The sequence below is a fragment of the Melanotaenia boesemani genome, chromosome 4 (genome assembly GCF_017639745.1).
Source record: "Melanotaenia boesemani isolate fMelBoe1 chromosome 4, fMelBoe1.pri, whole genome shotgun sequence".
NCBI classification, from domain to species: Eukaryota; Metazoa; Chordata; class Actinopteri; order Atheriniformes; family Melanotaeniidae; genus Melanotaenia; species Melanotaenia boesemani.
This window is the reverse complement of record NC_055685.1, coordinates 3,300,877-3,326,047: the sequence shown is the minus strand read 5'-3', so window position 1 is coordinate 3,326,047 and position 25,171 is coordinate 3,300,877. Positions and strand designations below refer to the sequence as shown.

Genomic DNA, 25,171 nt, shown 5'->3' with positions numbered 1-25,171 from the left:
CACTTTAGGAATTTAGTAATAGTTTAAATTACCCAGTACTTTTGGATAATAGTTTTAAGTATTTGGTTGTTTAAAAATTCCAATGACAAAAAATTTCAAAGTGATTTAGAAGTTAAAAAAAAAATTCCATTAATACAAACTATTTTTTTTCCAACATGTGGACTGGTGCACCATGATACGCTTCATCTGCTGCTTCCTTCTTTAATCATCCTTCTTCTTTGTTTTTCATTTAAATCACCATAAATCCTGCAGTTTGTTTTCTGGGTTTCTTTTCTTTAGATTATTGGATTTATTTGGATGTTTATTTTACAAATACAGGCATGGGAGCTGTTTGCATATCTGCACAGAAATACAGACCAGTGGTCGAAGTTTGTCACAATTTCTTTTATTTAAAAAAAATCAACCTCAATGCTGAGACTTATTTCAGGTCTTAAAATGTTCTATGAAAACTGAGATTCTTATCGGTAGTTTTCTCTTCAAGCGGAAGCATTTCCTGTGCTGTGATTGGTGCTAAGTCATGTTCTCAGAAAGATATTTACTTTCAAACAAGTTCTTTGTTTCTCAGCTTGTAGACAAACCAGATTCAGGAACAGGTGTGGTTACTGAGTCCGGATGGACGGAAATATTCAATATGTCCAGAACATCCAACATTTATTTAATTGAAAACTGGTTTCAGAGTTTTTATCCCCAACTTCCTTCAGGTAACGTAGCAGCTAACAAAGTTTGTTGTTGTTTGTTGTTCAGCCATAACAGGAAACAACTGTGTAATTTCATCTTGTACATACTGGAAAAATAAAGTGGAGTCCTCAAACAGAAACACAACAAGCCCATAAATCTCCGACTGTAACTAACTCATGTTTTTAACCGTGTTAACTCAGCTGCTGTCAGTTATTCACATTTAGACATGAAGTCGACTGATATGCAGCAACAAAAGAAATGACCATATGGTTAAAGAAAGAAGCAGATCAAAAAAAGAAACCCTTCAGTGGAATGAAATTTAAGCTGTTGGAGAAGAAAAAAAACAAATAAAAATTGAGAAAATGTCGAATATGGATATATAAGTTAAAGTTCCTTCACGTTAGCCCCTGCTCTGCTTCAGACTGTTAAAGAGCATCCTCAGAGTTCAGAGGAATCTCCTCCTGAATGTCGTCCTCCCTGGTGTCCGACCAGTCTTTGGAAGATGGAGTTATCAGTCTGGCAGAGAGCAGCAGGAGTGTCGAACTCCACCACCTTCCCAGCATGCAACACAAGCACCCGGTCCGAGTCCAAGATGGTGTTGATCCTGCAGAAACACAGAAATCATGGAGTAATGAGTCTGCTAAGGACAGATATCTGACTTCGCAAAGCCATTTGTATTAGAGGACATTTAACCTGTGAGCAATAGTGAGGACAGTCTTGTCCCGAAACTTGTCTCTGATGGTCTGCTGCAACAGTCTGTCCGTCTTCTGGTCCACGCTGGCTGTGGCTTCATCGATACACAAGAGCTACAAGACGGGAAACGGCAGCTCGTGGATCATTAGACCAACCATCTGATACGCGTTTGCTCTGCTTTACATTTCAAGCCCAGCTTTCTCCCTTTCCTGCTCCTCAGTGTCACTTCTCTCCAATCCACTTTATTCATGCAGCACGTTATAAAAAAACAGATGGTTACTAATGTGCTGTACATATAGACACAAAGACGTTCCATACACAGCCAGAAAGTCTGCACTCCAAAAGACACTTAAAAATGTAGAAGACTGAACTATGTCTAAAAGACACAAAGAATTTCAAAAACCAAAACAAAATAAAAGTAATTAAAAGGCTTAAAGACACCAGAAGAAATTAAAAAATTAAAACAAATAAAAGACTAAAATACATTAAATCAGGTTACATTAAATAGGTTCCTCTTTACAGCTGATCTCAGAAACACACCCGTACAGATTTATGGCTGCACCTTGTTCAGTTGCAAAGCTATTGTCTTCAACTCAGTCTGCAAACAACTCTGGGACGGTTCCCATCATAAAAAATGACAATGATGCAATAACAACACACACCTAAACACACCCACATGATGAGAACAACAGCAGCTACATTAACACAGCTGGTATAGTCTCGTGTCCATGAATGCCAAGACTGACACGCTCCAGCGACACACTTCCTAAAATACTAAAATCAACTCCGGATTACTTCCACATTTCTCTCCAATATGCCAAAAACAACTCCATCTGGGTTGGACAAGTATTTATTCAGACTTGGTCTTCGTCTTCATTTTGCTGTCAGCTCATTAAAATCTGTCCACAGACTGACCGGTCACATTATCAGGTCCACCTTCTAGTACCAGGTTGGACACCTTTGTCCTTCAGAAGTGCCTCAATTCTTGGTGTGATGGATTGAACAAGGTGGAAACCTTCCTCAGAGGTTTTCTCCATGTTGACATGACAGCATCACACAGTTGCTGCAGGTTTGTCGGCTGCATCCATGATGAGAATCTCCCGTTCCACCACATCCCAAAGCTGCTCTACTGGACTGAGATCTGGTGGCTGTGGAGGACGTTGGAGTCCAGTGAACTCATCGTCATGTTCTAGAAAGCAGGTGGAGATGATCTGAGCTTTGTGACATGGTGCATTATCCTGCTGGAAGTAGCATCAGAAGATGCTCCACTGTGGTCATAAAGGGATGGACGTGGTCATCAACAATACTCAGGTAGGCTGTGCTGGTTAAACCAGACCACGTTGGTACTAAGGGGCCCAAAGTGGGACCAAGAAAATCTCCCCCCACCATTACACCAGCAGCAGCCTGAAGCGTTGATCCAAGGCAGGATGGATCCATGTTTTCATGATGTTTCCAGCAGATTCTGAGTCTAGCATCTGAATGTGGAGCTGAAATGGAGACTCATCAGACCAGCAATGTTTCTCCATCTTCTATTGTCCAGTGTTGGTGAGTGTGTGTGAATTGTAGCCTCAGTTTCCTGTTCTTAGCTGACAGGAGGCACCCGGTGTGTCTTCTGCTGCTGTAGTCCATCTGCTTCAAGGTTGAACGTGTTGTGTGTTCAGAGATGCTGTTCTGCAGATCTTGGTTGGAACCAGTGCTGATTGGACTTCCTGTTGTCTTTCTATCATCTCCAACCAGTCTGCCCGTCTCCTCCTGCTACAGTAAGTGTCTCTTGGCCCAGTTTTTTATGCAGGATGATAAGATGAAAACAGCTCCAGCGCTGTGGTTGAGCAACACCCCGACAGGAACAACGGCTGTACGATAATGAAGCTTAACTGGGACGATACATGTTGGGTTTACGGTAAAACACTCACCCTGGCCTGCGTCAACAGAGCTCGGGCCAGACACAGCAGCTGCCTCTGTCCTGCAGAGAGACATCGTCCTCTCGCTCCCACCTCAGCATCCAGACCTCCTGATAATCGCAATCATTCAAACATAGGAAACTTTATTTAACACACAGCATGAAACAAAACAAGATAAACATTAGAGGCGAAAAGAGAGGCAATGGACCAAAACAATCCAGAACATCATGTTAAACAGTTCACAGTACAACAAAATGTAGATATTCACCACCATGAACTACTCACTTGCTCTGATGATGAAGATTAAGGTTGTAAACGCACCCATCCTGCTGACCACGGCGCTGAGGTGACACTGGTCCATGACGTCCAGCAGCTGTGGGTCCAGGTGTCGCCCACATGGGTCCAGATTCTCCCTGATGGTCCCACTGAACAGGAAGGGGTCCTGAGGGATGATGGCTAGCTTTGACCTGCAGACAGAGTCGACCTTTGCATCACTTTGACTCCTCTTCATCATTACTTACAACATGTGGATAACAGATGAAACGTCTTTATTCAGTTAGAAAATGTTTTTATTTCTATAAAACCTTTGTCTGACTTTGTTAAACTGATTTATCCTGAGCCCCCACCAACTCCTACCTGAGCTGATTTAGCCCCACAGTGCTAATATCCAGCTGATCCAGGAGGATCTGTCCCTGGTTCAGCTCCACCATACGAAACAGGGCCAAGAACATGGTGGACTTGCCGGAACCTGTACGACCAACAATGCCAATTTTCTCCCCAGCTCGCACTACCAGGCTGACTCCGTCCAGGGCGTTAGGAAGGCCCTCCCTGTACGCCAGAACCACATCACGAAACTCCAACCAGCCCAGCTCGGGCCACCCAGGAGGCAGCTGATGACAGGAAGAGAACAAAACGGGGTTGAATATGAAGATCTCTGATCTACATGAGCAGCTCATACACTGTCCACTGTACATAGTCATAGGCAAAGACAACTTTATTTATTTAATTACAGGGTAATTCAGTTTGACAGTCATACAACAATAACCACTTTAAAACCAATCATTAAGAATATAAAAACAAACATCACGTTTGATAAGATAGCTTCCTTTCTGGGATGCCTGACAAAATAAAAAGTTCTGGAGAGAGTACACAGCCCTGAGGGGATGCAGTATTTGGGATTATGTTAGTGGACAAGTGCCCATTCACAAAAACACGCTGAATTTGTTCAGTTAAAAAATTTAAGATCATCAATGAGATCTGATTTAAAAGCAAATAACTCAGAAAAAAGCAATAAAAAGTCTAGTGCGGGACATGGGCGTTTCAAGATGCTCGTACACTGCAAAATAAAAATCTTCACATCATCCACTTTCACCTGCCTGGTAAGCAGACTGTAAAGGATCCAATGGGCAGCTAAAGAAACAGCCTCATCGCGAATTATCTTCTCAAAGAGAAGAGACGTTGAGGCAACAGGCCTGAACTCATGCAGTTCTCTTCTGCTTGGTCTGAGTCGGTATCCGGCCAAGAGAAGCACATGACCGAAAGAGGGAGGAGAATACTTCACTACGCTGGACAGCACAGTGACGTAAAGTGTGGCCACAAATTGCATCCGGACCTGCAGCTTTACGTATGTTAACTCCCTTAAAGTGGTTCAAGACTTGGTCCTGAGTAATCATAAGATCAGGCTGAAGACCAGGCCAGAGTGAGGCGGAGAGACTCACCAAGAATGGAAATGTTCTGTCCTTTCAAACTGAGTAAAAGATGAATTAAAGAACCTGCCAGGTCATTGTTGTTCACACTATTTATCCGTATTTCTGTGTTCTCAGAAGCAGATTTAAGGCCTTTCCAGGCCGCCCTGAGATCTGCCCCCGCTACACTGTTTTTTCTTTCAGTTTTGTCCTTACGTCTTAAATTAGCCTTTCTAATTTCACCTCTGACCTCCCTATCTACAGTTTTCTTCTCCTTAGGTTTACCTAAATAAAAAGTTCTCTTTTTCTTGTTGATCATTGATCATTAAAGATCTTTACTGACTCAGGGTTTGTTTTTATAATTTAGGAATCAATGTGTTTCTAAGCAGGGATTTTACATGGGTTATGGGTGTGAGTCTAATTTATTGTGAACAAAAAAACAAGTTCCATTCGTGGAAATAAGTCGTGATACATAAAGAATTCTGGAACAAAAGTCACCATAAGGCCTGCTGTTATTGAGTCTCAGCTTCTGGTCTGACCTGTGCGCTGTGATGCTGTGGCTCGGTCGGCAGGCATGTGGAGTATTCCTCTGTTCGCTCCACACTCACCAGCTGCATCTCCGTCTGTGTGAAGCTGAATATGAGGCCGGACAGCAGCATTGTGATGGACAGCGCGTAGGAAAGGGACAAACCCACCAAACCTGAGCAGAACATCCAGCAGGCAGACATCATCTCATGTAACAGCAGCTAACAAACATCCCACACACATCCAGATCCAGATGTTATCTCACCTGGATCTACAGAACTATACTGATGCTGAATGATGGCAATCGCCCCAAGACCCGTTACCACAGCAACACCAATCAGCTGCAAGCGGATGTCCAGCCACTGCATGGCAGCATTGCTAAGAAACAGGCAGCGTTGGTTCTGCTCCAGCCGCCTGGCATTTTCATCCTCAAACCTGGAGACACAGAGACAATCCACACATCACATGATGGCTTCAAACACAGAAAATGTTCCTAACCCTATTTTATTAACAAAAAAATACAATAAAAATAAAGTGAAAACAAATTAAATGTGTAACAAAACATCATTACGCTTATTTTTCTCCAAAAATTTCAGGTTGTTTACAAAGTTTTCTAAAAGGACAGTTCATTAGATGTGATAACAAAGGGGAAACTTTTTTTTTTTTTTTAGAATCCATCAGTTATTATTCTGTTGTTTTACTGGTTCGACCCCCTGGAGATGTGACTACTGAACTAAAACGAGTTTGATTCCTCTGACCTAAAGTCCACAGTTTAGTCCACGGAGTTACTACTGTTCCTGAGAAACCGAAGATCTAAAACCAGGGGTGTCCAAAGTCCTCGAGGGCAGCTGTCCTGCAGGTTTTCAATGTTTCTGGCTCCAACACACCTGAATCAAATTAAATGAATCAAGCTACCCGTGAAGTTCTGCACAATGGCTCATTCTTTTGAGTCAGGCGTGTTGGAGCGGGGACACATCGAAAACCTGCAAGACTGTGGCCCTCGAGGACCGGAGCTGGACACCCCTGATATAAGCGAAATCTATATATCTAGTGGAGTTTTAAGGGTAAATAATTAGATTTCAGGGACTGAAGGTGTCGACGTGCTTCAGTGAAAGACAAACAGCACATCTGTGTTCCTGTCTCTCACCTGGCAGCGTGGCCGCTGGCCCGGATGGTACCGAGCCCGGTCAGCGTCTCGGAGAAGTGCGAGTAGACGGGTGACAGGGTGAGGCTGCACAGGCGCTTCAGCTCCCGGGAGGTGTGTCGGTAGAAGTGCTGTGTGCGGTGGTAGAGCAGGGCCAGGGGGAGCAGGGGCACCAGGACCCAGGGCAGGCCGTAGCTGATCACCACCAGCATGCCGAGCAGGCCGAAGATGTTGGCCAGCAGGATGTTCAGGATGAACGGCAGGCTGTCGTCGATGCTGTACAGGTCTGAGGAAAATCGGTTGAGGATGCGGCCTAAAGGGGTCATATCAAAGAAGGTCACAGTGGCCTGAAGAAAAGCACAAAACAGAAAGTTACGGTTAAGCATTGATTCATGGACAACATCATCCTCCCATCAGCTGGCCTGGAGCTTTAGCCTTGCATCTGCCCACCTGCTTCTCTAACCTCCCAACATGATTAACATTCAGATGATGTACCTGAAGGACCCGATCCAGAAGTCTGTCGTGGATGACACTGGCAGCACAGATGACTCCATAGGCGAAGAGGAAGGCTCGGATGGCGGTGAAGACGGTGTTGGCCGCGGCGATGGAGCTGTAGACCATCAGGTAAAACCTGACATCCTGACTGGTGTTGGTGGAGAGGAAATCTTGCTCAGAGGACACAGGAGATCTGGATGTGTAACAGGAAATAAAAAAGGTCAAATAAATTCTGGAGGGAATTTATTTAAAGAAAAACAAACATAATTCAGAGTTAAATGTTAAAGTTTATGTTTCTTCTCTGTTGATCTAACTTTTCCAAACCAATCATTTAGGTGCACAAGTGACGGAGGCATAGCTACAGAAACATGACGGACAGCGCTGCGCTCGTTTTACAGTCTTATCTGTGAGCTAGACTTTTATACCTGGGGAGCCACAAGGTGGGCAATACATGGGAAATAAAACATCCTTACATTAGTAATCTGGATCACCAGGTGGAAATATTTGTTTAAGTTCAAAAAGATCCACCGAAAGGTGAGTTGGTTTTTTTGGGAAGCATCATGTGGAGCTTGATGTCCGACCTCAGAGACTTGTGTGGCTAGTTCCACGTTGAGCTGTCAGGTTGCTGACACTGCTGGAAAAGTCAGAAATATCTCCCCTTCTTTTCATTCTTATATCTTTCTATTAGACATGGGAAGTTTAGATTATATTTTAAGTCGACTAGTCAGGCCAATCAAAATCAGTTTGTCAATTAGTTGGGATGTCATCATGATGTCACCAATAATGAAATGAAAAAGACTTTATTTCCAAAGAGAAACTGTAAAACATTAATGTTATTTGTATGTGTGTGTTCCATACACAAGTGTTTTATTTTTAACATTCTGGAGGTTCCCTTGTCCTTTATTGTTCGGCAGGTAGATGAGAAAGTGGGTCAGGGAGACGTCGGGTTCCAACCTGGTTGGCTGCTTTATACAGGTTAGCATCTGCTATGCTACGTGAGCTAAACACTGGGCCCACAGGAGCGTTCAGCAATAACAAAACCAGTTATTTTCCTCAGCTTTCCGTCTGGTCTTTTTGCTCCAACATTTCTGAGGGTTTAGTAACCGTGCTGCTCTGGTCTGTTGCCTTCACTATCGGTGAACCTCTAAGCCGGGGTCAGGGCGTGCGATACTGCAAGATTTGGTATCGATCCAATACCAAGTAAATAAAGGGCTAGTATCAACGATACGATACTTTTTATTAGGGCTGCCAAAATAAACGAGTTAATTCAAAGAGATTAATCTGTGGAATTAATGCTTAACTTTTTAACACATTAATACATGAACAACAAAGTTATTCCTGAATCTGAATTTGGCATTATATTGGTGAGAGAAGCTGATTTTGGGGTTTGCAGTTATCTTGTTAAAGCTATGAACCAAATCCACCAAAATCTACTTTATTCTCTTTATTTATGAAGATTCTGATAGTTTTCAAGTCTTACATTAAAGTATCAATGTTACTGATCGATATCCAGACCGATGTTGGTAAGGATATTATCAATATCTGGTTCAATCCCCCCATCAGTAAACCGAAGTCGGAAAGCTGAGGAGAGGTAATCCTGGGTGAAGCAGCGGCTAGCTTCAGGGTTAGCTCTCTTCCCTTTACCCAGCAGTGATGAAGCAGACGCAGGACTCTGCTGGAACTAGCAGAGCTGTGTGGTGTTTAAAGCTAAAGCTGGTTTCTCTGCTCCGACGTCCCTCCCTGACTCAGACCTGGCTTTGTGTCAGACCAGTTGACTTGCTCTACATCTCTCTCCTCCTCTCTAGCTCGACCTTAAAGGGGCCACGCTTAAAAAAAAAAAAAAAAAAAAAAAAAGCTGTCGACTTGCTGCGTTGTTTCGACTAATCGATAAGTTGACTAGTCATGCCCACCCCTACTTCCTATACAAGTAGTACCGCTTGTACTGAAACTGACTAATGCACATTATCTGGCCCGGGATAAAATCTTCAAAAGAGCTGACCAGATGAAAACCCATTATGCCCAGAAGGCTGATGCTGCTCCATTGTTGCCTGGGAAATGGAACTATAGCAGGCAAGGGCAGGGCAAGTTACATGGTGTTTGGGACCCTAACCACACAGAATCATGACACTGGTGGCGGGCACAGGACTGGTGTACAGAATAAGGCCAGAAAAGGGAGGCAATAAGAAGGCTTTGCATAGGAACCCTTGGACTTTGTAGGGGAACCCCAGTACAACGAACCCCACTCCCTCTCAGTCAGATACGGAGGACGCTAGAGAAATGCCTATGTTTTACTGTGTTCCCATGCCATCTGTGCGGTGAGGAAAGATAAGTGTGTCGCTCATCCAAAAGGAAATGGGAGTGCCACCAGAACGCTATAGAGTGTTACTGTTGCAGGAACTGCTAACATTTAGCTATGGGGGCATGTGACGGGGCCAAAGTGTATGGGTTTTATCTATTTACTGCATGAATTATTTGGATTTTAACTACATTAAGACTGATTTACTAATTCCTAGAACTATGTTACTCAATCTTAAGACTACTTTACTAATTCCTGGGACTATTTTACTAATTACTAGTGTAACACATCTGTACTTGTACCAATGCTTTAAGCTTTGAAATCAGGACTGTTGACCTTGCGGAGCTAAATTAGTATCTATATTATCAGGTTTACTACAATGTTCAGACCCAAAATCACAATTTCATCTGCAAACAGCTACAAGGCTTCTTACTTAAAACAAATTAAAATAATTTTTTTTATTTCAAACATGAAGGTTTCTTGTAAACTTATCTATAGAAACTTGTCTCTTCATACCCAAGGTTCTCAAATGTGGAGAACACGAGCGTGTTTCTCCTCAGCACAAGAGGAGGAAAAGTTCTGGTAGCGATTCACTAAGCCCTCCACATCACTGTGGTGCATTCACTGACCAGAGAAAAAATTGGGAAATTCTATACCCCAGCAAATAACCTGGGTTACACTAGGACTACTGTACTAATTCCTAAGACTATGTTACCAATTTCTAAGACTGCTTTACTAATTCCTCGTTCCTTTACAGATCTGTTTAAAGAATCCCTGCATTGCCAAGCTCCCTCTGGAAGTGTGAGCTCCTCATCTGATCTGTCAGGATAAGCTCGGCCACTTTCCAAAGGTCACTACCCAAATCTCCTGACCACAGGTGATGGTTCAAGCATAGATGGACCAGTAAATCGAACGTTTTACTTTTCTGACCCTGACTTCAACTTCATTGTTTAAAACAGGCTGAGAAAGGATGGACAGTGAACTCCACAGCAGACATGTTTACTGCATCATAAATAATCAAAAACATATTTTTCTTTTTGTTGCTATTCAGTCAACTTACAGAAGCCCAGCAGCTGAGAAAAGCAGCAGATGAGGAGAGCTGACCGCTGAAGAGGAACCGTTAGTCCCCGAGGAACTGTTGTTTTTCAGAGCTGAGATCCAGTGGGACAACCACCAGTCGGAAACATTCTTAGATGCTGAATATCACACACAAACACATCATCATCATCATCATTGTACACGGACAGCAGTGAAAAGCTGACGGGTCAGTCCAAACCTTGCATAAAGAGAAGAGACATTAAGATGGAGGTGGCGAGAACTCCACCCACAGCAAACCAGTAAGTCTGGTAAACTCTCCACGCTAGTCCACCCACTTGCTTCTGCTCTTCCCCCGACACATCAGGATCATCGTCCACGCACAGATCAGGGGGAGAACCCTGCTGCTCCTCCTCTTCCTCCTCACGCTCCATGCTGTCTGCTTTCAATCAAGAAGGATGGAGAAAAGTGTCGGTAATCTGTAGCATGTTTGACGTTTACCACGTTCACCACTTTCATGGGAGTATGTCCAGGGTTTTGTAATATTTAACCAGGAAGAAAAGGAGTTCACTGAGGAACAAATGATCTGTAGATGTCAGCACCGTCTTTTAGGTGAGTCTGGGACAGTCTCGGCTAAAAACTTATGTCTGTTAGAAGTTGAACAAACCTTTCTGTTTAGCTTTGCCGTCGCTTCTCTCCATTTTTGGCACAGCTTCCACTAAAGGAAGAATCTCTGCTGGTGATCCTGTTAAAAAGCGAAAGTTGGAAAAAGCTTGTAATTTTGCACATTAATACTTTGAAACTTTGCAGTATTTCTCATGTTCCTTTCTTAAGATGATGCTACTTGTTTTACCGTTAATGAAAACTATGTTCCTGTTTGGATCCGTACCTATCAGCTAGATAGCTGAAAGCTTTAATGGTTTTGATAATAAATTATTCTAATGTTCATTCATGAGGGCATTCAACAAATCTGTTTGTCTCTGTATAAAAATAAAGAGGAAAGCATCACAACTGACATATGGATTTGGAGGCCACTTTATTAGCTGCACTTTCTAGTACCGGGTCAGACCTCCTTTTTCCTCCAGAACTACTTTAATTCTTGGTGTGACAGATGGAAGCAGGTGGTGGAAACCTTCCTCAGAGGTTTTCTCCATATTAACATGACAGCATCACACAGTTGCTGCAGGTTTGTCGCTGCATCCATGATGAGAATCTCCCGTTCCACCACATCCCAAAGCTGCTCTACTGGACTGAGATCTGGTGGCTGTGGAGGCCGTTGGAGTCCAGTGAACTCATCGTCATGTTCTAGAAAGGGATGGACATGAGTATTGTTGCTGACATGGTCATGGTCATTCCACACCATGACACCAGCAGCAGCCTGAAGCGTTGATCCAAGGCAGGATGGATCCATGTCTTCATGATGTTTCCACCAGATTCTGAGCCTAGCATCTGAATGTGGAGCTGAAATGGAGACTCATCAGACCAGCAACGTTTCTCCATCTTCTATTGTCCAGTGTTGGTGAGTGTGTGTGAATTGTAGCCTCAGTTTCATGTTCTTAGCTGGCAGGAGGCACCCGGTGTGTCTTCTGCTGCTGTAAACCATCTGCTTCAAGGTTGGACGTGTTGTGTGTTCAGAGATGCTGTTCTGCAGACTTTGGTAGGAACCAGTGCTGGTTGGACTTCCTGTTGTCTTTCTACCATCTCCAACCAGTCTGTCCATTCTCCTCTGACCTCTGACATCAACCAGACATTCTGGTCCAGACAACTGCTGCTCGCTGGATATTTTCTCCTCTTCAGACCATTCTCTGGAAACCCTAGAGATGGTTGTGTGTAAAAATCCCAGTAAATACTCAGACCAACAACCATGCCACGTTCAAAGCTTCTTAAATCCCCTTTTTTCCTCATTCTGATGCTCAGGTTGACCTTCATCAAGTCATCTTCACCATGTCTACATGACTACATGCTGCCATGTGATTGGCTGATTACAACCAACAGGATGCAGATTTCTGTTTCTACCTGTTGTAATTATTGTTCCATTCTCCATGAGGACCACCATGTCAGCTTTATCCACAAACTCTATGCGGTGTGTGCAGAGAATTCTGGTCTTCCCCTTGAGGAGCTCCATGATGCAGCTCTTCATGAGGTGTTCGGCCACGTCTGTGTCAACCGCCGCCAGTGGGTCATCCAGGAGGTAGATGTCTTTGTCCTGATGATGTGGTGTTAGGCAGAAAAATGAAAAGAGAGAGAAATGCATCATGGCATACGATCTGATTTACACCTAAACAGAGTTGTGTTTAGGCATGTTTCAGCTCACACATTACATGTGTGACATTTCGCTGTCTCATTCACTAACAGACGTATCAAACAAACACCGATTGTTCTCCTCATAAAAACCTATAACCCTGCACCGGATCTTTCAGTATGTGGGTTTTAGTTATTAACAAGACATGCAACAGAAATATATCTGTAATATATCCCAAATTCTAATTCAGAAAACATTTTCAACTTGCTCACAGATGTGAGCACAGATTCTTTAAACAATGACCACTTTTTTGGCCCCTCTCAGATGGACATGGAGAACAAGGCCGGACATTATCGGGACCTTTTCCAGTTCTTTTTATACACTCCAGCATGAATAATATGGAGGACCAGGAGGTCACTGAAATAGCAATACAGCATTTTGATGATTATAGATTATATAGATTGCTAAACATTTTCAGATTCATCAACTGATTCATACAAATAGAAATCAAACTGCAAAGTTTTTTGTAATTACACATTTTAAGCTGAACTATTAAAGAGGAATTGCATATTGAAATATGAATTAATTAATAAATACTGTGAATTGTAAATGTATTTTTAAATGATATTTCTAAAAGGTTCCATTTAATACATTTAAAAAGGTAATTCTCTTTTCCAATTCCATTTTCTTACCCTAACATTTTAAAATCATATTTGCACTTGAATTTCCTTTATGTTTTACCCCCATTTAGCTTTTGCGTGACATTCTGGGGCCTGGGGAATGTAAGCAGCGCTCTCATTGGTCAGACAGCCACATTTGTGTCTCTGTCTTGCATCTCAGATGCAGCTCGCTAACAGCCAGTTAGCTACGCTGACAGTACAGATGCTGACAATGCAAATACTTAAAGAGACTTCTGCGCATATTTACTGAAATCGAGCGGTTACTTGTTGTAACTTATGTGTTCGCATCCACTGTTTTGGTGAACTTGTTTCAACAAAAACAGTGAAACCGTACAAAGCCGTACAAATAAAGGTACTGTTTTATTGTCTGTAATTCTGAGTGTCTTTTGCAGTTTGACAGATATTTAGTGGAATCTCTGCAGTATCTGTATTGAACTGTGTGGAGAACTGACCATGTAAACGGCTCTGGCCAGAGCCAACCGAGCCTTTTGTCCTCCACTCAGAGTCACTCCATTCTCACCCACTTCTGTCTTGTCACCGTTTGGCAAAACCTGCAACAAGAGAAACAGAAGACTGAAAATGAAATGATCAACTATGTGAATAATGATGTGATCAGAATTAGAGGTTCTGATAAAGATTTGTCTGTGTGAAGGACACTTAGCAGACATAACCAGGTTAATCCGGCTACTTTTGACTCCTTTCACTCTTCCAAACAAGCCATACTTGTTCAGTGTTTTCCAGCTGGACTGTCATGAACCGTAACATTTAACCTGCTAACCGAGGCCTGGACAGTCTGCCGTGTAGCTCTGGGTTTTTCCACTTTCTCTGAGCGCTGTATGGTCCGACCTCCTACTCCTGGGAAAATTGGCAGCTGTTTGTCTTCCACTTGTATATAATCTTTCTCTGTAGAATGATGGGAATTAATCAGTGCATTGATCAGCAGCTCCGGGCTGCTACTGACCTTTCTAACCCCGGTGAGAGCGGCAAGGATGGACCTGTGTCATGTGTTGAGTTCATATTTACCACATTTTAAATCAAATAACTTTTTCCCATTTATGTCCTGATACATAAAACCTTAGAAATGAAAGGTGTATTTATGTATTCACAGGTGTAAGCAACATGGATCCCTCATTGCTGTGATAGAAGAAGCAAGAAAAACTGCTTGCATTTTCCATTATTTCCTGTCATCTCTGTTCTGATTACTCATCAATAACAAAGAAGACGTCCTACATTAAGGTCCACTGAGAGGGCACAGGCCTCGATCACAGCTTGGTAGAAGGCAGCATTGTAGTCTTTGCCAAACAGGATGTTGTCCCGTACTGAAGCATGCTGGATCCACGGCTCCTGGGAGGCAAACCCAAAGCCAGCTTCTCTGTTTGCAACATAGATTACACCACCAAGCCTGCAGAGAGATGACAAACATGACCTCTGGGTAGCTTCATAATCAATTATTTTATTTGCACTTTAAACAAAAATAACTGGCTACATTCACGCGGAGTTCAGTTCACCTCAGTTACCTGCTAAGTTCTCCGGTGAGAGCAGCTAATAAGGAACTTTTCCCACAGCCGACCTTCCCCACCACGGCAACCAGAGAGCCCTGAAGGAGCAACAACACCAACATTCACCATTAAACACAACCTCAGGATTAAAAACTGTCTGCATAAACTGTATAAAATATGTTTTATACACAGCCCATCCAAAAGCAAACAAATAAAAGTCACACTCTGATATGCCATTGGACATCTTTTATCTATGACTCCAGCAGCATTCTCTGTGTCGGGACTCTGATGGCCAATTCAGGTGTGTAAATTATGTCTCCTGCTCCCTGAAGCACTCTTTCACAATCTGAGTCTCATGAATCCTGGTGCTGACCTCATTCTTTGGACACAATGTTACTGAACCTAGACCTGAACATAGACCTGACCAACTGCAGGAAAACCAGGTCATAGACTGCCCCCACAGGCTTGTACAGTAGGCTCTAGGCATGATGGCTGCGTCACTTTATCATTTTCTTACAGCTACACACCTTTTCAGTCCCAATCCCTGAAGATCCCTTCACATTGTCCATGAGGAAATGTTCTTACTTCCCTAACCCCCCGAGTTCTGCTAGTGTTTTCCTTCCATCTGATTTAACCAAACTTTTAATCGATCACCATCATTCAGGATGTTTTTCTGACCACATTTCTTCCTGGAAGATGATGGGTCCCCACTATCCTTCAAGTTTTTAATAATGTGTTGGACAGTTCTGAACCCGGTTTTACTAGTTTCTGCATCTCTCAGATGTTTTCTCTGCTTGTTGCCAATGATCTGACCCTTCTGAAACAGACTAACATCTTTCCACGACCACAGGATGAGTCTTACCACGTGGTTGTTTAAGACATGAGAAGCTGCTCATTGCATCAGTTGGGGTAAATAACTTGTTGCAGCTGAAACATCATCACCCTGCAGGAATTATCCAATAGGAGGCTCCCACCTGTTAGCTTAGTTAAATCGAGGTGGTGACTTTAATTTTGGACGGACAGTTTATTTATCAAAATCATCAAAAACTGGATTTCATTCAAGTAGACTTTATTTGATCATTTGATCTGACTTGTCCAGTGTGTGTGGACATAGTGACATCAAGTGGCAAAAATAAACTGTAAAGTAAAGAAAACAATCTTTTCTTAATGATGACCATCATGATGCTTGTTGTATTCATTCATTCTCTGAACCGCTTGGTCCATTACGGGTCGAGGGGAAGCTGGAGCCTATCCCTGCATTGACAGGTGAGAGGCAGGTACACCCTGGACAGGTCACCAGTCCATCGCAGACTTGCTTGTCTGCTTGTTATATTTCTAGCAATATATCATTGAATATGTAGCACAACAGAACCTAAAAATACACAAAACATCCAGCACAAAATGTCAAATAATTCTACATTTTCAGCTTTCATGCTCCTCACATGTGGGACAAACTCCCAGAAAACTGCAGGTCAGCTGAAACTCAAGGTTAAAAACTTTTCTATTTGCTGCCTTTTTTCAAAGCAACTGTTAATTCCTCTCACTGGAACTTTGTGTATTGCATTTTACCTATTTTATTTTAGTTTCTTTTCTTTCTGATTTAATTTATTTTATTTCTTTTAAAGTGTGTTTTTAATGTTATTGTTTCCTGCACCCTGCAGTAATGCTATTAATGTTTTATGTAAAGCACTTTGAATTGTCTTGTATATAAAATGTGCTGTACAAATAAACTTGCCTTGTCTTACACTTGAATATTTATTTATAGCCCAGTGATTTCTAGTAAAAAAAAAAATCTACTAGAGCTGCTGAATCATTTGTTACTAGAAGACTTTCAGACTGAAGTGTGTTTAAGAACTGGTATGCACACACCACACGATGTGATGTGGTTTTGATTCAGCTGCATTTTTAACTCCTTTGTTGTGCTGTGGTGGACTGACGAGCTGAACTGGTTCAGCAGCAGACTTACCTGCTACCTATACCTATAACCCATTTATTGTCCTTGGATTGTGTGTATCTCTTTTTTGACATATGCCAATGGTTCTGATTTTGTTTTTGATTGATTATTGTGATGTTTGTCCTCTGTCTGTGTTCTGGCTGCAAAATCAATTTTCCTCTGGGTTCAATAAAGGCATTGAATTGAAATTAAATGAAATTAATCATTTACAGCTAATTACGGCTGGATGGATAAATGAATAAATAAATAAACCCACAGGACAGTTAAACTTTGTAAATGTCCTGATAAAACAGTCATTCAGTGGAGACACTTTAAATAATCCTAAAGTTCAGATCTCAGATAATGTGTTGATGTTAATAAAACCTACAAAGCTGTAATACAACTCAGAAATTCCTACAATGGCATAGATTCAGCTTGTTCAGCTGTGCAATTATCGTGACGACCGTAATGCTATTGCGTAACACCGAAGAGGAGAAATCCTCCATCTGCTCCTCACTGGAGCAAGATGCTTCCATCTCCGGCTGCCTGAGAAAGTCTAGAAAAGTCTCTTATTTCTGTCTGATTTTCAGCTGGTTGACGTGGGCTAAGCGGAAAGCAGCTTCGGCAGTCGCTAAGGCAAACATTTGGGCATGGGAGGAGTTTGGAGAGGCCATGGAGAATGACTTCTGGACGGCTTCGAGGAGATTCTGGTCCACCATCCGGCGGCTCAGGAGGGGAATACAGTGCTCCGTCAACACTGTGTACAGTGGGGATGGGGAGCTGCTGACCTCGAAGCAGGATGTTGTGAGACGGTGGAGGGAATACTCTGAAGACCTTCTCAATCCCACCAACACGTCTTCCAGTGAGGAAGCAGAGTCTGGGGTAGCTGGTGCTGGCTCTCCCATTTCTGGGGCTGAGGTCACTGAGGTGGTTAAAAAGCTCCTTGGTGGCAAGGCCCCGGGGGTGGATGAGGTCTGCCCAGAGTTCCTTAAGGCTCTGGATGCTGTAGGGCTGTCTTGATTGACACGCCTCTGCAGCATCACGTGGACATCGGGGACAGTGGTGGTCCCCCTCTTCAAAAAGGGGGACCGGAGGGTGTGCTCCAACTACAGGGGGATCACACTCCTCAGCCTCCCCGCGAAGGTCTCTTCAGGGGTGCTTGAGAGGAGGGTCCGTCGGATAGTCGAACCTCGGATTGAGGAGGAGCAGTGTGGTTTTCGTCCCGGTCGTGGAACAGTGCACCAGCTCTACACCCTCTTCGGGGTCTTTGAGGGGGCATGGGAGTTTGCCCAACCAATCTACATGTGTTTTGTGGACTTGGAGAAGTCATTGGACAGTGTCCCTCAGGGACTCCTGTGAGGGGTACTCCGGGAGTATGGAGTGCCGAACCCCTTGTATGAGCTGTCCGGTCCCTGTCCGACCGGTATCAGAGCTTGGTCCGCATTGCCGGCAGTAAATCAGAATCGTTTCCAGTGCGGGTTGGACTCCGCCAAGGCTGCCCTTGTCGAAATGAGTTTCTCCGCAGGGTGGCCGGGCTCTCCCTTAGAGATAGAATGAGAAGCTTGGTGATCCGGGAGGGGCTCAGAGTAGAGCCGCTGCTCCTCCACATCGAGAGGAGCCAGATGAGGTGGCTCGGGCACCTGGTCAGGATGCCTCCTGGACACCTCCCTGGTGAGGATCCCCCCGGACGAGCTGGATAATTTTGCAGGGGAGAGGGAAGTCTGGGTGTCACGGCTTAGGCAGCTGCCCCCACAACCAGACTCCGGTTAAACGGCAGAAAATGAATGGATGGATGGATGACGTGTTTTCCGACATGTGCATTAGCACCTATTAGCATTAGCTGCTGTTATGAGTGCCGCGGTCTTAGCGTTAGTTGCTAATGTGAGCAGTAATATGCTGCAAAAGACTATAGGTGAATGTAATCCGCAATGGTGAATGAAAACATCTGAATTTAACATAATCTCGGCAGAAGATGCTAATTTTGGACCTAGGTGACGAAACAAGTTGTGTGTGTATATATGCTAAGATCTCGCCAAGCCTGGGTAAGTCACACATGAGTAGGGTCATGTTATTGGAAATGAGGACATATAAAAGAAATCAATCCCCAAGTTTTATTAATCGATATTGGATTTAATTAATTTGAATCGATTGAAATTGATAAATTGTTTTTCTTACCCAGCTCTATCTAAAACAACAGACGTACCTGGTACATATAAAAAAGGATGTACCTTGGTTACTTGTAGATTCAGACTGTGCAGCTGCAGACTTCCTTTTGTTTCGCTTTCACCTGTGTCTGTGTTTTTATCGGGTCCATGCCAGGAAAACGTCCCCCGGCTCAACAAGACTGACGCCTCACTGTCTTCAGCAGACACTGTGGACGCATGTGTTGTGTTTAAGCTCAATGACAATATAATAAATACTGAACACACTGAACATAAAGTCAATCATCCCTGCTTTCATACAGTTTTTAAGAGCCTGGCACAATTTTTCAGAGAATAAGAATGACTAAGAATAAGAATAAGAATTTTTCTTTCATTCACGGTTTGTGGTCGAATGAAGCCATTTATGATCAAATAATTATGTTTGCTCATTTTAAATCATGACAGAAACTACCTGCATGACCCAAATCAAAATTGTACATATCCTGGATGTTTTGGTCTGGTAACTTACACACAAGTTGATCAACATGGGTTGAAATGGCTAACCATGAATAAAAGGCAAATCTTTGAACCGTCATTCGTATTCCCTGAAAAAAGGCCAAAAATCATCAATTCTGCCAAAGTTTGTCCCCTTATGAGCACAACTGTGTGTTTGACAAGAGCAAAAAAGCAAAAATATTAGTTAAGCTTCATGTTTATACCCAATATTTATAAACTAGAAGTTGCTTCAAATTTAGGAAAAGCACAAAAAAAAAAAAAAAAAAAAAACACCAAAGGGGTGGCTGACCTTGGGTGTAGTATGCCTGCAGATCCTGGTTGGTCAGTTTAAAGAAGAGCTGGATTCGGTCCAGAGACACTTTGGCCTCCAGGACACCGTTGAGCACCCAGGGGAAGGCATTGAGAGGAGTTATCAACATTCCCACCAGAGCCAGTGTGGTGAAAACCTGCATGGGAGGAGACAGAGCTCAGTGTAAAGCTCCACTCTTCAATGCATCCATCTGTACACATTTATTCATAAAAGACATTCAGACTTCTGAGACTTGTTTTTGGTAAATAATCAAACTGTCCAAATGAGTGTGCTGAATGAATGAAAAGCATCTAAATGAACAATAATACTCAAAACTGCTTTACAAACAGAAAGTCTCCATGTTTCTGAGCTCATACCCTGGCTGCAGTCAGCTGGTGTCCAAGCAACACATAGGTGACGAAGGTGAGGATTGAGATGACCACAGGCAGTGCGGCCCAGGTGTACACACACATGGCGTCCAGGTATTTGATGGCTTTCAGGTGGGACAGCTCTTGTTTACGATATTCAGCCACCTTCTGGGTAAAATGACTCTCCCAGTTGTAAAACTTGATGACTCGAATTCCAAAAAGGATCTCTGTCATTAACTTTGATAGAAAAAAGTTAAAAAAAATTACAAGAATCTCAACAAGACAACAACTTCACGGTTAGAAACATTTTAGTTTAAGTATCACCTGTAAAATTTAAGTTGTTTTATTGTTAGCTCGTTACCGTGGCAACTTTGTGTTTACAGTGAAAGTATTTCCTTCATTTACACACAAAAGATGTCTCACCTTAACACGGTTATCTTTGCACTTCAGCAGGTGTTTGTTGTTGCTAAGGATACAGGAGGCAATGAACTTGTTAAAGGGCACCAGCACCAGAGCCACACAGAGTCCTCCGAGGAAAGCCACGCCCACCTGCAGATACAGCAAGTAAAGGGTGATGGAAAACTGGAAGGGAAGGCTCCAAAGCTCGTGGAAGCTGTTTGAGAAGTTGACCACGCGGTCCGTGTCTGTGCTCATTAAGTTCAACACTTCTCCCAGCGTGAAGCCAGCCAGACTGCAGCTGCTGACCCGCAGGGCTTTGCTGTAGATGGTCGATATCAGTGCGGAACGTGCCGACAGCGCCACCTTTGAGACCTCAAAGACGTAGATGTTTCGGAGAATGGAGCTTAGAAGAGTTGTGGTGAAGAGTCCCAGGACACACCAAATCCCCCTGCTGACATCGGCCCCTTTTTCCTCCATAAAGTTCACCAGACTGCTGAGAAGCAGTGGACCTGCAAAGCTGCTTATGTTGACCATCACTTTCAGTACGCCGAGAAGATAGTACCGCAACCCAAATGCTTTGTGCAACACTCTCAGTAATCTGACATCACTCTCCAGCTCCAGCAGTTCCTCCTGGCAGTGTGAGCTCTGGTCTCTGCTGACTGGTCTGGGCCACTGATCCCGCTGGTCACAGATTCTCACCCTTTTTCGACAGGCTTCCCAACACTGGAGGAAGTATCCAGAAACCACACTAGTACGAAGCCTCTGGGGAAGGTGATAAACATCAGTTGGTCTACGCAGCTCCCCTCGCTGCCCTCGTCTGAGCAGAGGATTCAACCACAGGTAGAAGAGTCGAGAAAAGCAGCCACTCCCATCCTCAGCCACCATCTCAGCTGTATCAGGCTGTGTGCTCTCTGGGATAAGTGGAGATCCATCAAGAGTCTGAATATATAAGGTATATCCAGAATCACTAATGCAGGGGAAAACAAATGCAAGGAGGTAGACCAGACACAGAAGTGTCCGCGCTGAGGCAAGAACAAATCTTGCCAGTTTAAGAGGTTCAGTAATGCGTAAATAATCCTTGTTGTCATAGTAGATCATCAAGGAGACGACTAGGTTGGGGACTAACAGAAGAACTATGAAGAGTAGGACTGGAGGTCCTCTGGTTCTCCTGAAAGCAGTCCTCAGGAGGACCGTTATGGCACCAAAGTGGACCAGCCAGGCCAGGACTGCAGAGCTGTCAGTTAGGACGTCCAGATACATGTCCCCCTGCTGGAGGACACACACCAGTACGACATCCGCTGTGAAGAGCAGTGCAGCAAGTAAAGCTGACACCAGCCTGAGTGTCCAACCAAATGGTGGGGATGACCGAAAGAAGTTACATCTGGGAAGCAGAAACAACTTTGTTTAATGTTTCTTTTTTCATCTTATAAATAAAACATTACAGAAGTCAAACATGCTGATATGTAACTGAAATGCTGGTAGATTCTGCTTCATGGCTGTTTTCATCTCTTAATCATAAATGCACTACAGTAAAACTAGAAAGAAAATTATTTGTTGTTGATCTGAGTAAGCTATATTGTCACCTACCTTGCCATACCAAGATAGTAGGCACTGAAAACTGCCATCACAGCATGCGGCAAAGCTCCAAGGATGAGCTGATTGAAGCAGGGGCTGATGTGTCCATTCTCCCACAGAGGAAAAGGATTCTCCTCTTCTGTACAACAGAGGCCTGAAAGCAGCTCTGCTATCCCAGAGGAACCCATCCCTCCTATATAACTGCTGTCATTCTGACAAAACATCTCACATTAACTGTGAAGAAAGAAATAAACAGTTTCCAGTCGCTCTTCTATCCAGTATTTTGAAAGCAACCAGGTTTCCCTGAAGTGAGTAATAGAGCCATTTGTTTCCTAAGCTAGGCAACAATATTTATCAATTGGTTTATATGAACACAGTTATTATAAATTGGACTCGTGTGGATCATGCAATTGATTTGATTTAATTTGATTATAAGTAAACTACATTGAATATGATTGAATGGGAATATATATTTAAAAGTAACTTGACATAACTATTTTTGTGAATTGGTGATATACAAACGAAGTTAACTGATATTAACTTTATTTAAATGGAATAAGTGTACATTTTGTTAAAGTTAAGTCCAAGTTCAAACAGAAGGTTTTGAAATACGGTACCAGTCAAAAGTATAGACACGCTTAATAAGAAAGGGTGTCCACATTTTTCACTGGTACTGAATGTATCGCTGTTGGTATGCCTGCAGGGAAATCAATACAAAAAGAAAACAATGCCCTAGTATCTATCTATCTATCTATCTATCTATCTATCTATCGAAAATCAGACAGTGACCACTTATCAGATACAGAGAATGACCGGTTTGCATTGCAAATAAAGCACGTTAACATAGTAATTACTTTCACGATATTGATGTTAGTGTTCCAAGATAATACATGTGTTTTAGGCGTGATTTAATAAGCCACGGAGAATAAACAACCTTTGTTAAATCGACAGAAGTTCCCAAGTGAATCACACAACTGGTTACACAAATGTAAACAAATAAGGCTAACCTATTTAGCTAAAGAAAAATATCAAACTATTTCATTTTTTTCCCTTGTTAAGTAAGCTGAGCTGATTATTTCTGTAGATTAAACAATAAGAAACTGGAACAACAGAAAATACAACAACAACAACAAAAACACGACCCATAAACAGCGATAAAGAAAACGTTACCGGCTTCATGTTTGCGAACAGGAAATGTTTGCGGCACTTACTGATGACGTATGACCCCCTCCCCAAAGAAAAAAAAACCTGTTCTCATGCAGAAAAATGTAAGGAACTGATGAACAGATATGAACAAATTTGGTCCCCAGTATTCCTTTAGAATTTTATTTATTTGTATTATTGCTTTTTTTATTTACTTTTTTCCCTTTATCTTTCTTTTCTATCACTGTTCAAATGTTCTTATTGAATTAGCTATATTTGAAAAAGAAATGCAGTTGAGGTAACCTACTGAAGGCTATAGAACTGCGTTTGCCAAGTGTGATACCATAAGAGCAGGATTTGTTTTTTTTCTACATTTCCAGCACTGGATAACCTGCAACAAAGCTAACTTGTTGATCTTTAAGACTGGCTTTCATATGGAAAATAAAATAGCAGAATTTGATCTAAATAATTTGGTTATACTGGCATATTTTTTTATTCATACATGTTTCTTAAAAATGTATGAGTATCTTGGAACAAAGAGTGCAGTCCCAGACTGTGGAGATATAGTGTCACCACTGATAGCATCTCCAAGTGTTTCCAGTAAGCAGACATGCAGCCCCACACCATCACACTGCCTCCACCAGAAGCTGTTACTCTATCGGTGCAGCAATCAGGAGCCTTCTCCACACTTTGACATGTAGGCAGAATCTGGACTCATCACTGATAATAACGTTCTTCCACGTTTCCAGGTTCTGGTGCACGATGCCTACACCAGTGCAAATGGCCTGACAGTGAAGGCAGTCATCAGCAGAATCAGCTGTTTTCTATTAGCAGAGAAGATTTGTCAAGTTATTAATGGGTGCAAGCCACATACTCAACTCTGCTGCTCATCTCAAACATGCATTTTCCTCAAATGTGGCTGCATTAAAAGGGGAAATAAACACTTTCCAACAACATAAGCATTATTACCAAGAAGCATTATTACAACAAAGTAAGCCTACATGTTTACCTCTTCGTTCTGGGCTGAACCATTTATCCAGGTGTTGTGGCCCCAGGCCTTGGTCATTATGAATTAATTAAAATTACTGTGTTTGGTGATTGGCCAGCTGTCTGGAACCCAACAGCAGGTACCTGGCTTTGCCATCACCAGTTGCTGTGATTGGCTCATTCATCTGCCGTCCACCTGCAGCTCCCATATTGAAGCACACTTCTGACAGTGATTCAGGGCAGCTGTGGGATTTTCACAGCAGCTTACTGTTCCTGAGCTCTTTGGACTTGTGGGTGTTTTGCTAACCTGTGACTTAACTTAACCCATTTTGTGAAGGCTGTGGAAGGTGGACTGAATTTGCTCTTGGTTGCCGTTTGGTTTTGTGAATGGCTTCAGGACTTAGGCTTGATTGTTAAGACCAAGACCTAGTAGAGCTCTTCAGTTGAGATACTTTGAATTTGGGTTTTCTTTGTCTTTTGTATTTTACTTTTAGTCCCTTTTTGTTGTTTAATAAATCCTTTACCTTTAACATTGTCTGTCTTTAATGTTGCCACTCCTTTCCCTAGCTGAGCCAGGGTTGTTCAACATGACAGCAACCCTGAGAAGGAGAAAGGAACAAAGAGGCGATCCCAACGGGTTGGAGCTTTTTATTGTGGATGTGACTGTTGAAAAGGAGCAAATTATGTTTTAGCACCTTTTTATATAATTCAGAAAATGAACTGCTGGTTCTGTTTTCTCTTTATAAACAGCAATTACCGGTTTAAAAAAAGAATATTTATATATATATATAAATGATATGATAGAGAGGCTTGAACAAGGAGGAACAACTAAATCACAAAGCACCTGAAATGAATTAATTTGGAAAAATGTGATATATTTAACTACAATCAGCATTCATTTATACTCATTTTGGAACCCGAGGTTTTAGTCAGTGTTCAATAACAAC

General features: G+C 42.6%; 1 protein-coding gene across 3 annotated transcripts; it reads right to left on the bottom strand.

Moving 5' to 3' along the window:
• Nucleotides 1-365: 365 nt before the first annotated feature.
• On the bottom strand, nucleotides 366-24,301 carry abcc10 (ATP-binding cassette, sub-family C (CFTR/MRP), member 10). Of its 3 annotated transcripts, XM_041982385.1 has the most exons (23): nucleotides 24,247-24,301; nucleotides 23,892-24,061; nucleotides 22,107-22,328; nucleotides 20,544-21,900; nucleotides 20,130-20,357; nucleotides 19,753-19,909; nucleotides 19,035-19,177; nucleotides 14,892-14,971; nucleotides 14,605-14,776; nucleotides 13,827-13,925; nucleotides 12,469-12,658; nucleotides 11,120-11,197; nucleotides 10,694-10,894; nucleotides 10,478-10,613; nucleotides 7,122-7,314; nucleotides 6,630-6,973; nucleotides 5,748-5,917; nucleotides 5,497-5,657; nucleotides 3,909-4,162; nucleotides 3,594-3,739; nucleotides 3,285-3,382; nucleotides 1,372-1,484; nucleotides 366-1,282 (listed from the first exon to the last, which is right to left on the bottom strand). In XM_041982385.1, the coding sequence occupies exons 3-23, from the start codon at nucleotides 22,316-22,318 to the stop codon at nucleotides 1,117-1,119; spliced, it is 4,698 nt and encodes a 1,565-aa protein (XP_041838319.1). In that variant the 5' UTR covers nucleotides 22,319-22,328; nucleotides 23,892-24,061; nucleotides 24,247-24,301; the 3' UTR covers nucleotides 366-1,116. The 3 variants fall into 3 exon arrangements, with proteins under 3 accessions (XP_041838319.1, XP_041838320.1, XP_041838321.1); XM_041982386.1 differs by lacking the exons at nucleotides 23,892-24,061; nucleotides 24,247-24,301 and adding an exon at nucleotides 23,265-23,285; XM_041982387.1 differs by lacking the exons at nucleotides 23,892-24,061; nucleotides 24,247-24,301 and having other exon boundaries at nucleotides 10,694-10,891; nucleotides 22,107-23,130.
• Nucleotides 24,302-25,171: the final 870 nt, after the last annotated feature.